Source organism: Thermobia domestica, chromosome 11 (assembly GCF_964235325.1).
Source record: "Thermobia domestica chromosome 11, izTheDome1.hap1.1, whole genome shotgun sequence".
Taxonomy (NCBI): Eukaryota; Metazoa; Arthropoda; class Insecta; order Zygentoma; family Lepismatidae; genus Thermobia; species Thermobia domestica.
Window position 1 is genome coordinate 117,013,149 of NC_137464.1, and position 15,072 is coordinate 117,028,220.

At 33.5% G+C, this 15,072-nt stretch overlaps 1 protein-coding gene and 1 long non-coding RNA gene across 2 annotated transcripts in view; one reads left to right on the forward strand and one right to left on the reverse strand.

Moving 5' to 3' along the window:
- The window catches only part of LOC145664384 (uncharacterized), a 338,163-nt gene that overhangs the window by 241,977 nt on the left and 81,114 nt on the right, over positions 1-15,072 (forward strand). The window lies entirely within an intron of this gene.
- The window catches only part of LOC145664382 (CLIP domain-containing serine protease HP8-like), a 70,810-nt gene continuing 64,939 nt past the window's right edge, over positions 9,202-15,072 (reverse strand). Inside the window, exon 6 of the mRNA XM_081731045.1 lies at positions 9,202-13,037. Coding sequence (XP_081587171.1) covers positions 12,724-13,037 — 314 coding nt within the window. The 3' untranslated portion in view covers positions 9,202-12,723. The remainder of the gene's footprint in view (positions 13,038-15,072) is intronic.

The window sequence follows — 15,072 nt, forward strand, 5'->3', positions numbered from 1 at the left end:
TCGTTAGTGCATCGTTAGTGCACTTAAACACACTAAGCACTAACGTTAGTGCTACCATATTTTGGGATTTATTCAAGATTTTCGGTGGGGGAGGGAACTTCAGAAATATCAAATTCTATACAAATAGGTGTAGAAACATGGGGTTAACGGCAATCGTTAGTGCACTTAAACGCACTAAGCACTAACGTTAGTGCTACCATATTTTGGGATTTTTTCAAGATTTTTGGTGGGGGGCCAACTTCAGAAATATCAAATTCTATACAAATAGAGGTAGAAACATGGGGTTAACGGCAATCGTTAGTGCATCGTTAGTGCACCTAAACGCACTAAGCACTAACGTTAGTGCTACCATATTTTGGGATTTATTCAAGATTTTTGGTGGGGGCCAACTTCAGAAATATCAAATTCTATACAAATAAAGATAGGAACATAGTGTTCACGGCAATCGTTAGTGCATCGTTAGTGCACTTTAACGCCCTAAGGACTAATGTCAGTTCTAAAATATTTTGGTATTTATTCAAGATTTTTGGTTAGGAGTCAACGTCAGAAATATCAAATTCCATACAATTGATGTATAAATATGGGATTAACGGCAATCGTTAGTGCGTTGTTAGTGCACTTAAACGCACTAAGCACTAACGTTAGTGCTACCATATTTTTTGGGATTTATTCAAAGTTTTTGGTGGTGGGCAACTTCAGAATTATCAAAATACATACAAATAGAGGTAGAAACATGGGGTAGAGTTAACGGCAATCGTTAGTGCACTTAAACGCACTAAGTACTAACGTTAGTGCTACCATATTTTGGGATTTATTCAAAGTTTTTGGTGGTGGGCAACTTCAGAATTATCAAAATACATACAAATAGAGGTAGAAACATGGGGTTAACGACAACCGTTAGTGCATCGTTAGTTCACTTAAACGTACTAAGCACTATCGTTAGTGCTTCCATATTTTGGAATTTATTCAAGATTTTCGGTGGGGTGGGCAACTTCAGTAATATCAAATTCTATACAGATAGAGATAGGAACATAGGGTTAATGGCAATCGTTAGTGCATCATTAGTACACTTAAACGCAGTAAGCACTAATGTCAGTTCTACCATATTTTGGGATTTATTCAAGATTTTTGGTTAGATGTCAACTTTAGAAATATGAAATTCCATACAAATTGATGTAGAAACATTAGGTTAACAGCATTCGTTAGTGCTTCGTTAGTGCATTTAGACGCACTAGCACTAATGTTACTGCTACCATGTTTTGGGATTTATTCAAGATTTTCGGTGGGGTGGGCACCTTCAGAAATATCCAATTCTAAACAAATTGACGTAGAAACATGCGGTTAACGGCAATGGTTAGTGCATCGTTAGTGCACTTAAAACACTAAACACTTACGTTAGTGCTACCATATTTTGGGATTTATTCAAGATTTTAGATGGGGGCCAACTTCAGAAATATCAAATTCTATACAAATAGAGGTAGAAACATGCAGTTAACGACAATCGTTATTGCATCTTTAGTGCACCTAAACGCACTAAGCACTAACGTTAGTGCTACCATATTTTGGGATTTGTTCAAGACTTTTGGTGAGGCCAACTTCAGAAATATCAAAGTCCATACAAACCTTTAGTGCTTTCTAGAATAGCATTAATTTTTTTTTTTTTTTTTTGTGCTTGAAGTTGGGGCAAGTTCACCGTGCTCTCCAAAGATATTGTACTTGTAGCACCTACACTAAAGAAGTACTAACGTTAGGGGTTGGTGCACTAAGAACCATTAACAATTACACTAGAAGATATCATTAGTGCTTTTGAATTTGGCGGAAATTTGATGCAATTAAAAATTCCCAATAAATTTCTTATGGGAGTTTCGTGACATGTAATTGTCCATAACTACACTAATATTGAAGTACTAACGAAACTGTTAGTGTTTTCTAGAAGCACTAACGATTGCACTAGAGGAGATCATTAGTGCTCTTGAATTTGACGGAAATTTGATGCAATGAAAAATTTCCCATAAATTTATTATGTGAGTTTCGTGACATGTAATTGGCCATAACTAAACTAATAGTGAAGTACTAACTAAACTGTTAGTGTTTTCTAGAAGCACTAACAATGCACTAACGAATGGCACTAAGTTATTAGTTAGTGCTTGAAGTGGGGGCGCTAAGTTCACTCTGGCCTCAAAAGTTATTTTAATTGTAGCACCTATACTAACCTTAAGTGTAGATGCACTAAGAAGCACTAACATGAATTTGGCGGAAATTTGATTCAATGAAAAATTTGCCATAAATTTCTTGTGAGTCTCGTGATATGTAATTGGCCATAACTATACTAATAGTGAGGCACTAACGAAATTGTTAGTGCTTTATAGAAGCACTAACGAATGGCACTATTTTTTCCATTAGTGCTCAAAGTGTGGGTGCGAAATTCACTCTGACTTCATCAAAGTTTTTTTTTACTTGTAACACCTACACTAATGAAGCACTAACGTTAGGCATTTGTGCTCTAAGAAGCACTTACGATGCACTAACAGAGGTAATTAGTGCTTTTGAATGCGATGGGAATATGATACAATGAATAATTCCCCATGTGTTTCTTATGGGAGTTTTGTGACTTATAATTGGCCATATCTACACTAATGGTGAAACACTAACGAAACTACTTGTATCTTCTAGAGGTATTAACAATGCACTAACGAATAAAACTAATTTTTTCGTTAGTGCTTGTAGTGGGAGCTAAGTTCACGCTAATTTCGAAAGTTTTCTTTACTTGTAACATTAGTGCTTCCTAGTGCACCAACACCTAAGTTTAGTGCTTTATTAGTGTAAGTGCTACAAGTAAAAAACCTTTGCGGGCCAGCGTGAGCTTGGTTCCCACTTCAAGCACTAACGAAAAATAAGTCCATTCGTTAATGTATCGTTAGCGCTTCTGCAAAACACTCATAGTTCCGTTAATGCTGTAGATATGGCCAATTATATGCCACAAAAATCCCATAAGAAATTCATGGGGAAATTTTCATTGCGTCAAAATTCCGTCAAAATCAAAAGCACTAATGATCTTTTCTACTGAAATAGTTACTGCTTCATAGTGCACTAACACCTAACGTTAGTTCTTCATTAATGTAAGTCCTACAAGTAAAAAAACCTTTGGAAGCCTTCCTGAACTTGGCGCCCCCACTTCAAGCAATAACGAACACTATTAGTATAGTTATGGCCAGTTACATCTCAGGAAAATCACATAAGAAATTTAAGGGGAGTTTTTCACTGTGTCAAATTTCTACCAAATTAAAAAGCACTAATGATCACTTCTAGTACAATCCTTAGTGCATCGTTAGTGCTTCTTCGTGCACCAACCCCTAACGTTAGTGCTAAATTGGTGTAGGTGCTACAAGTAAAATATCTTTGGCGGTCAGCGTGAATTTGCGCCCACTTCAAGCACTAACAAAGTAATTAGTGCATTCGTTAGTGCTTCCTGAAAATACTGACACTTTGTATGGAATTTGATATTTCTGAAGTTGCCCCCCACCGAAAATCTTGAATAAATTACAAAATATGGTAGCACTAACGGTAGTGCTTAGTGTGTTTAAGTGCACTAACGGTGCACTAACGATGTGCTAAGTTTTGTGAAAATGTGTCTGCATAAATATGGGTGGGGGGCTAACTTCATATGAAGTTGGCCCCCCACCAAAAATCTTCAATATCTCGTAGACGCTGATAGCACTAACGTTAGTTCTGAGTGCACTAACGTGCACTAACGATGCACTAACGATGTGCAACGTTTTGTGTAATTTGGGAGAGGTGAGGGGATCAACTTCAGGCACGTGTATATTTTACCGTTTCTGATCTATGATGATCTCTATTGAAACCGGAAAATCTAGAAATTTTAACTACTTCCAGTTTTAATAAAGTGGTACGAGTACAGACGATTTTTCTTTGAGACATTGAATGGATTTCGAAAAACCTCTCGTCTATATCTATTCCCGTTTTTATTCTATAGATATCAATGTTGAATTTGGAATTTGCTTATTTTGCTACTTCCGGTTTGATACAGGATTAACGGAGTAGATGGCATGTATTATTGGGGTGCTGAATCGATTTTAAAAAGTTGCTTCTCGATATCATGTACCGTTTATGATCTATGAAAATCAATATTCAAACCGGAAGTGCTAGTAAATTTCAACCACTTCAAGTTCTAGCAGAGTGATAGGAGCGAAGGTAGTGTAATTCTTGAGAAACTAAATCGATTCCAAAAGAGTTGCTTGTTGCTATAATACCCATTTTGTTCTATACGATCAAGGTTTAACTGACAAACGGATGGATGTGGTCGTTCTATAAAACTTACAATACTTGTGCATAACATAGTTTGGAAACCTAGAAAATGTTAACCAGGAAAATAAAAACCTGAGTAGTGATTCGGATTCCACTTGGGTCCCGTCTCGCATATCAAAGAAGGAATATTTATTTGTTATTAGATAACTTGAACCGGAATAGCAGTTTGAGCCTCTGTTGCTTGTATTTTTAAGATTAAAATAAAACAACATATAAACGAATTTTAAAGCAATTTTAATGCGCAGGTCCTTTTGTTTTAAATGTCTAATTTATTATTCAATTTAAGAGATCTTCTGGAAAGGGTCTTTCCTAGTAAGATAGTGATCTCGACCCTTGATTTAAATTGGGTCGCTATTGACCCAAAAGGTTACCCTTGACCTAAAACTATCTAGAAAAAAATGACCCCACCCCTTACCGAATTATCGTATCATACACTTCAAAATTGAATATTTTTTAATTTTGGTGGGGTTGGTCGAAAAATTTTGAAAGTTTCACAGATTGTAGATACTGTCTAGATATAAATGTGTAATTTTTTTCAAAACCATCGATGCGTATTTTCTTTTTCTTTTTTTTTTGCGTTTTGAAAATTTCAAAAAATGGTAGAAATTTTTTTGGGGGGACACACCGCTGATTTTTTGGTTAAAAAAATTGTTATACCCTTAGGTACAACATATATTTTTTTCGGGGCCTGAAAGTGATGGCAACATTGTTAAAAATAAATAAAATTGAAAACAAACGTGTTTTTCGCACAGGTTTCCCACAAAAGTAAGGGCCCGTTCAAACAATCCTTAGCCAAAGTTCAAAATTATCATTTCTCTTGCGTCCCTTTCGCTTCTTTCGTTCTTCGGCTGCTTCGATTGTGTCCATTTCGGAATAGAAACACCAAATATATCTCCGTAACAGTGATTCCACTTCAACCGACTCTTGCACAACAAAGTTACACAGCTTGCGATAGAGAGTGACATGTGTGTGTGGCCAGTGAAGCGAGCACTGATAGATACGAAGAGCCGACGCGAGGTGTAATTTCGTTGTGCAAGAGTCGGTTGGAGTGGAAGCATTGTTACAGAGATATATTTAGTGTTTCTATTCCGAAACGGACACAATCGAAGCAGCCAAAGAACAACAGAATCGGAAGGGACGCAAGAGAAAGGAGAATTGTGAACTCTGGCAAAGGATTGTTTGAAGGGGTCCTCAGTGAGAAAACTGTGCGAAAAACACGTTTGTTTTCAGTTTTATTTCTTTTTGACAATGTTGCTATCACTTTCAGGCCCCGAAAAAAATATATGTTGTACCTAAGGGCATAACAAATTTTTTAACCAAAAAATCAGCGACGTACCCCCCAATTTTTTTCTAAAATTTTTTGAAATTTTCAAAACGCAAAAAAATAAAGAAAATACGCATCGATTGTTTTGAAAAAATGCACATTTACATCTTTATAGTATCTACAATCTGTGAAACTTTTAAAATTTTTCGACCACCCCCACCAAAATTTTAAAAAATATATTCAATTTTGAGCATGTATGATACGATAATTCGGTAAGGGGAGGGGGTAGGGGGTCAAAATTTTTTGAGGTACTTTTAGGTCAAGGGTAACCTTTTGGGTCAATAGCGACCCAATTTCAATCAAGGACCGATTTCACTATCTTACTTAGAAAGACCCTTTGTATATAATTGTTTTTGTCTTCATATATCTAGCTACCTGCCAAATGGAATTAATAGTTTTAAAATGAACTAGTTAGTTATTTCCTGTTATTTTTAAAATGTGACAAAGAATCACTTCCTTGAAGAATGTTTATAGTGATCTTGAAAGAAGAACGCTGATCGAAAGCAAGCGGTGCTGGGTCCATGGCTGAAGGGACACCTGCATATATTCTTATCTGATTATCTGATTGCTTTGAACGACATTTCTCGGTTGGATGAGCTCAGGGAATACTTTTTCCTCAAGAAATAAAATGTAGCCCAGTGATTTAGCTTTAACCCTTTTTTTTCGATCAAATGGTGTGGAGCAAAAAGCATGGAATGCGCTTCTAAATGTGTGCAAGAATTTTCTTGGAAACAAGAAATCGGAAAACTCGTAGAAACAGTGGAAGAACTTATTTCCTCTTACAGGATTTTCGGGTGCAACATGTCGTTAAAACTTCATATCCTTTAGATTCTTTCCCCCAGAAAACATGGGAGCTGTATTTGGCAAACGTGGTGAGAGGTTCCATCAAAATGTAGGCCAAATGGAGAAGCCATACAGCGGTAAATGTACTCAAAATATGTTAGCTGACTACTGTTGGTCTATCCAGTGTGATACATCTCCCCAGCAATACAAGAGACAGAAGACAACAAGATAAGAACTAAATATTACGTTCTAAGTTTTCGGACATCCTTAAGCTTCGGATCAGTGCATTCAAATTGATCCGTTGCAATTGGGAATTACCAAATAATGTAGAATTATTTATAAATTTCATCTTTAAATGTATCATTATTTCCTTCTAAAGGTGTAGACATTAAATTTTAACTTTCACAAAGAAACGGAGTTTTAAATTTACTTCACTCTTTCCTAGTTTCAATACAGATACATCTATTGAACGTATTTAAATCTCATGGATGATTGGCGAAAAATAAACGATTCTCTCTCGAAATTGGTGGGTGATGAAGCAAAACGGTTTTCGGATTCTGCATTAGGAGCTCGAAGTCTATAGGAATCACCCCCCAAAAAAAAAAAAAAAAAAAAAAAAAAAAAAAAATAGGGAGGAAAAATAGTTCAAATTTGCAGAACTCTGTTATAATTTTTGTTTTAGAACGAGAAGTAATATTATGAGTATTTGATGGACATCCTATCCGCGATACCAGAAAGAAGATGACATTTCATCAACTTCCCCCTAGTTATAAAGCATAGTCTACATAAAATCACAAATTTTGAAATTGTTCCTTGTAAAAATTGATTCTAAAACTGAGTTGATTCTAAATAAATCATCCACACGCCATATTGGTTTCCCCTCTGAAATTTAGCAAGTAACGATATATCTTAATAGAAGAGAAGGTAACAATTACAATGATACAAATATACTTCTTTTTCAGTATATCGACTCTCTGTATCTTAAACAATCATTCTACAATGGAGGATAGAATCAATCTATCTTAAACAATGGAGGACTAGCTCGGAAGAGTAATGCTCCCGGAAGTATGAACGAAATACACAGTTCTGATTAGTTGGTGTTATCCCTTTCTTGCCACGTTCCCTTTAAATAGCAGAGATCAAACTCGGTTCTCATGGCCGTGCGTGCTAGCGCTATGTGCTACTAACAAATACATTTGGCGCGAGTTCAAACCCGGCGCAAGGAAAGTTTTTCTTTATTTTTCACATTTTCATAACACTTTTTTAATTAAAATAAGATGAAAATAATACTCTAATCAAAAAAGTGTTTTTACTTACTTTTGTGCAGATAAGAATTATTATTATTATTATTATTATTATTATTATTATTATTATTATTATTATTATTATTAGTAGTAGTAGTAGTAGTAGTAGTAGTAGTAGTAGTAGTAGTAGTAGTAGTAGTAGAAACGCGTTAGATGCCCCACAGGGCTCGTTTTGTTCCACCTTGACCCCCATGATATAAATTTTGTGACCAACTTAAAACAGCTGGCTAGGGTAGCGCGCGAAAAAAAAACGTACTTCCGGGAGTATTACTCTCCCGAACGGTCGTATATTTGGCGAGTGGATTTACATTCCTTTGTACAAATCAACTTTAAGAGGGCTTCAGTGTATGCACACGATAAGAACTATTGGTAAAGGACACTAACCAACTTGTGCTAGCGGCAATTAAAAAGTAGTCATGATTACTAACCAAGCCAGGACAAGGAGCGTAGCAAGGGATCCATGCAGTAGAGCGGGGATGCATCATAGGGAGCAGAAGCAACACTGATGATGGATATACACATAAATGAGGACAGTGCCGAACAATGTACATGGCATAAAAATACGTGTTTGATTATGTATTTGTACGTTGCTAAGGGTGCTATAGGGAATATCCCTGAATGTTTACAAATATATGGATCCCGTAACTTTGAGACATTTTCATGGTTGCACGTCATGAGTTAGCACACCAACTTCAGATACTTTACTTCGCTTTGTATATTGTGGTTAGTGGCTCCTTTATGGCGGAATCCGTACTTACCATGTTCATTCATATTCATTAATGTATTTCTACGTAGATACGCACCTCACAGGTAACAACACAACATATTTCGATTATTTACACACTGATCTATTAAAATATTAATATATTTTTGGTAATTTTTACAAATATGTTGATCCACACAGTAAATCTGTACCGAATTAATTATGTAAGAAAGGAAAAAAACAGAAAATTTAAGTTTAGTTTGCTTTCAGACAATACTATTCTAACGAGATATCATGTTTATATTTAAAATTAAACAGAAAATGAACAGACTGAAAACGTTCGTTACACACATACTATTTTAAGATGAATACAAGATTTATTAGTATTGTTAAGTGAACTGCTATAATATTGCCAAGCTAGATTCGGACTTCCCCTTTTTACAGTAATAAGGTAGTCGTCAAATGTCTACTAAATTCTTTCTTTCTGACAATCTTTTGATAATGTTATCTATTAGAAGTATGTGTTGCTAAAATATTTAGCTCGTTGATAAAAGCTGGATGTAACTTCGGCATATTTTCTAGACGTGAAAAACAATTTTATTCTTTTGTAACTATAGTACATACAGGTTAATTTACTTATTTTATTGTACGCTCGTTATGATTGCTATTTAGAATACCGTAAATGAATAAAACAACTACTCTGTTTGAATTAAATAAACTAATTAAATGAATACAATAAAGATTGTAAAATAAAACAGAAGTTTAATGGTTTTAAAATATTTTATTGATATTTTATTTAAAATTAAGACAATAAGCTTACAATTAGATCTATTCTCAAAGTTCAAGTGCATAATTCAACGATAAGGTATCACACAATTCAGTAAAATATTATTTTCATAGTAAGAATTATAATATTAACTAAAGATTTCAACTTCAATCAACTTCATAGTTTATGGAAATAAATTATAGAAGCCATGAAATAAAGTATTAAATATGAAACAAATATTAAACTCATGTAGATGCAAAATTGTGTTGCATGTATCATAAGTTATAGAAATGTTCTGTAGTTCTGTAGTGTAAAAGCTGTATTCTTTACAGTTTTGTTCTCGCAATTTCTTTCATTCATTTTGCAAGGAGGCATATACATTTTCTATTTTTAAAGATTTTATATCTACAGATAATATAAAATTTCTTAAAGAAAATGACATTTTCATGATTATGAAGTAAATGCTATGTCATTTCACTAGTTGTAATTTCTATATTAATGTTTGTAGTTTTCAAACTATTATTACATAGTTCATTCACCATCGAGAATAATAAACAACTTTTAAAATTTACAGATATGTCAAATAGGATGAGAAGTACAATCATATCTGAAACAGTTTTAGTACTCAGAACAGAATTCGTCAGGAAAAGATACGTAGAAATTATGGATGAAAATGGTTGTACCAAATCTATTATTAGCAGAGAAAGATGATTCAGATCGTTTTAAATTTGAAGGCAAGAAAATGACAACCAGATAGAGACCAATTTTCGATTACAACCAATTCAAAACCTGTGCTCTTGGGTCTGTCGTTGAGTATGATAACAAGAGTTATATGTTTACACATTTCCCTACCAGGGGGCTTCAAAACTTACCTGGTTTGTTGTTGAGGATGAGAATCAAAGACCAGATATACCTGGATTTCGTTCTCAGTTTTTTTGAAATAAAAATGTACTACAAGAAGCACCAATAAATTGCAAGATGTGTGCAAATTATACGGCAAATATGTTCCAGATATTTATAAAGGATGGTATGCCAATCTTCGCTGCGTGGAAACTGGAAATAATAATTATTCGAGTGACACAGATTCAAATATGAATGAATAACACACACTTTTATTGAGAGTGAAAATCAGACATATCTATTTGCAATTCTATACTTCTGTAATAATGTTCTGTAATAATCATTTTTCAATATTAACTATAAGTATCTTGTTTAGCTAAGAGTTTCCCTTAATTCTAACCAGGTTGTAGCACTTATATTGGATATACAAATGTATTGTTTGGTCTTTACCCTGTTATCAATCTCACCGAGTTAATATTTTTATCTGGTTTTGTTTTTGCGTCTCCTGTAAAATTTGCATTTTGGTCTTTATCTGGTTGTCGTTTTCAAGCTTTTATTTGTAAACAAGTGTTGAATTAAGGAAATTTTGTCTGAACTATATGAAACTACAGTCTTTTTTCTCGTTTACTTTTTCTAATATTTATATACTGTTTACATATAAATAATAATGAAATAAACTTTCTTTCCAACTGAACCAAAGATTTTAATAGTGTAGCACTGAAATTAGAGTACCCTACTTATCAGAAACAATATTTGATTGTTTAGAAACTTTTACTAAAAATTCCTGAGCGTTGCAGGAACGATTAAAAATAAATACCGTAATGGATAAATTTATCCATACTGAATTTAATCATACACTATCGCTTTCTTTAAACACTGATGAATGCCACTTTCTATATTACTGACGTAATAGAGGTGAAATAAACAATTAAACTTTTGAATATATATACACATTATTTTACTTTCTACATATCTTCCGATAATTTAGAAAAGATGAACATATCAATGATTTATTTGAGTTTAATGATCTGTTTTAACATAATATATATGAGATGAGATGATATGAGATATGGATCTATAGCTTTACATTGTATTCGAACTATCGACGATTTAACTGAGATGTTAGTAAGTACAAATGGATAGTACTAAATAGAGAAAATGAAAAAATGCATAAACTATTCGTATATTTATATTACGTCACTTTCGACAAAACTCACGATATTACGATTATCATATTTTCATTTATGATCATCGAGATTCTTTGCAATACCGATATTGAGTGGGACAAAATAGTTCTCGCATTTTCAGAATATTAAATGAATATAATAAAATTTAATTTACAACAATTTCGTCTCTTTAAATGACGCTTAATAATATTGTTCACTCACATTACTGATTGTAACATGTTCATTGCGATCGCATAGCAACAATCCCATTGTGACATGATTTAATCCATCCATTACAGGACTAATTATTTTCCAATCTACCAATGTATCCTTACTAGATACTATATCTATTCCTATAGTCAATAAATTAAGTAGGACAACCAGGCTATTCTACAACGGTCACTGTGGCACAGGCTTACTTAAGAAAGAGAAAGAAACATATCTGCCTCTAAGATTTTGTTATCTGTCAAAAATACATTTGAAAAACCTAAATTTTAAATTTTGTTTTGTACAAGAGTAGTTCAGCTATAGACGTTTCCTCCTTTATCCGGAGATATGCCAACAATATTGGGTGATTGTAGGCATCATTAGCGCTAGGAAACATAGTATGATATATTCAATTTATCTATTTTCAACAAGCTTCTAGAAAGTCATTAAACAGTTGCAATGCATAGGACAAGTGGCGATATTTAAATAATTACTCCATTCATTCTGGTCTTTACATTTCTTGTAATTGCTAACTATCTACGAAAATATGTAACAGCTAGGATTACTTTTGGATTTCAGACTTTTACTAGTAATTTACATGCAGCTGAGTTTGAAACATTGAAGAAAGTTGAAGTTTGATTGTCTATGTATACTCATTACTAACAAAAATTGTAATAAACTAAGAATACATGCTGTTTATTGGTAACATTATAATCATACTATACATTTACTTGAATATTGACAAAAAGCAAACACAAGCATTCCTGAAATTCAAAGTGACCAGTTATTTCAAGTATGAAACTTGTGCAACAATAAAATCATAGAATTCCTGTATTATGTCTTCTATGAGAACATTTTGCTTTGAGGTATCAACTTTATATGTATCTTTCTTAAATTATAAATAAGTATATTGGATACAATAGATGTAGTCGTTTTCCAAATTCTTTGTATTTATCTTATTTTACTTGTGAATTCAACTTGAGTTGGAATGTAGTGTTAACGTATCTTCTTTTAGTTGATTATAGAAACCTGACACATTCATACACAAAAGAAAATTTGTACTAACTGACTACTTCGCTTTTCTACTTGTAGTCATACTCACCTACGCAATTTATTACAAATGTCTGGAATAATTTAAGGAGCATATCAACAATCTTTTTTTAAATAAAAAATATATTAGTCCAGAACTGTCTCGGAAAACAAAATAAAAGTACCGTCAGTGATTGAAGGATACCTATCTTTGGCTATTATCTTGTAAAAACATAGTTACTTTAAATATAGTATCTTCACTTCTTAATTTGATACTACTTTTGAATTTCTTGTAAAATCCAGTCAATGTAACTCCCTACTCGAGTATAAATAGCTGGTTTCCCTTCCGTTCCACATCTTCTTGGGCCGATGGAGACTATTCCTACCACGTACCACCGAGCATCATTTCGAATACCTTGAGGAGTCATGAGAGGTCCACCACTGTCACCTTTACAAGAATCTCTGCCGTCTACACCTCCGGCACACAACTGACTCTCACTTAATCGTATCTCCCTGGCATGGATTGGAGCACAATCTAAGTTCCTCAGCACTGGCACGGCCACTTTCAACTTGACCTTACTTGAGGAACCTGAATAGTGAACGAAAGGTGTTAGGTATTATTTTCGAAGTGCTAAGGCAAGTAAAAGAAACATGAATGATTTAGTGCAATACAATATAATTTGTAATTCACCACAGAAGTCTATGTAACAATAGAAATGACAGAAAGTATTGCCAAAGGAATACTTTAATATAACCCCTACAGCATATAAAATGCAAGTATTTAGATTATTCCCAGTTCAATCCACTGTTATGAATTAGATATGTTCTTACAACTATCTCAGTTGACTTAAAAATTTGTAAATGTATAAAAAATAGCTATCCTATTCCATACAACGATGTATATTATGGTTTAAATTTAGAGTAAATTTCAGTTATCTATCGTCACAGAATTGGACTATTTTGTTTGACAACAATAAACGAAAATAACTTTTTTTGACACTGCGAATACTTTTTTTCAAATTATCAGTTGAACTATGAAGAAATACAATTTGTTTAGTTATTATCGAGTATTACGTCTCACAGGTGTGCCCTTTAGGCTAAGGGAATCGATGTGGAATGAAGGTAGATAATAATGAATGATGAAAAGAAAATACAGTAGCCATATTCTGAGCGAGATTCAACTCTGAGATAAACAAATTCTGTGATTGCTAATCAGTTTTAGACCACTCGACTATGCGAACCGGCAAAATCAAATAGAGTTTTTTTTTTAAATTTTCCTCCATTGTTTTATACATAGGCTCACCCAGGATTATTCTTTTTCTGGAAGAGAGATATTTCAACTATGTGACTGTTACTTTTATATAATGTCATATACTAGCAGTACGTATTATTCAAAGGTATATTCTCAGCTATGTTTTACCAAATGCTCGATAGAGATTTGAGGAAATACAACCACATATATTTTTTTAAAGGAGACAGTATCTTGATTTTATCTTAGTATATTATTACCGTATATTCTCGAAACTAAGACGCACTTTTTCTGCCAAAATTGGAGGTATAAAATGGGGAGTGTGTCTGGGAATCGCATACAAAACCACATTCAAAGTGATAGAGAAAGTTTGTATTCAGACTGTGAAAGTGCTTAAACAAGATGTCCTTTGCTCACACTGTAAATAAGATTGTAAAATAGTATCTTTGTTCTCTTTTTTAATCTTGACATTTAAATGTTTAGTTTGAACAAATAAACCAGCACGATTTAATTTGTACTGTCAAAGTCTGAGTTGCTTCATTGAATATCCAAGATGCGTCTAAGAGCTGAATACAAGAAATTGGCACAACTTTTGAAGTTTAGAAATGGGGGTGAATCTTAGTTTCGGGTATATATGGTATTAGTAATAGTAAGATTGCAAACTGATATTATGTTTCTCTAGTTCCATCTTGGTGCCTTGAGCTCCTCAGTCCTTCCATGAATGTTTCACAATGTAGATTGAATCTCAGTGAATTTTGTGCTGTATTGTTTTTCTTGAAATAGTTGTGACCAGTTCAAGAAACTAAAAAAAATCAACAAATGCACACGAGTGGCAGACCCGTAGTGTCATAAGTTTAGGTAGCTGTAGGAACGGAGAAGTATTTCATACGATAAATATTATGTAAAAAAAATAGTAGAGAGTGAGGAAACAACTTCAAAAGTGAAAAAAATAGACGAGGAAATTTAGAAATCATTTAAATATCTTTATAGTTATCGCTTATGTCGAAGATAGTGGTACTTATGTATCTCCTGATATAGCAGATGGTGAACCTACTGCTGTACAGCAAAAGACATAACTTCAAATATAGCTCATTGGGAGAACGCTAATATGCCCTCTTCGTGCAGTTAATGGATTTAAGACAGGGTTGCTGAAAATTTTCAACGATCTAAAGAACTAATAAGACATATGTGTCTGTTAAATATAAGTATTTAATGTGATGAAAGATAAAGATGTTTACCTGTTTGATGCCCCTTTTTAGTACAGACGTTATACGTAGAAAATCTACAGTAAAACATCAAACATATTCAAATGAATTTCCAGCGGGGATCCTGGATCTCTCGCACGAAAATGAATACTTAGAATTTAACTACAAGT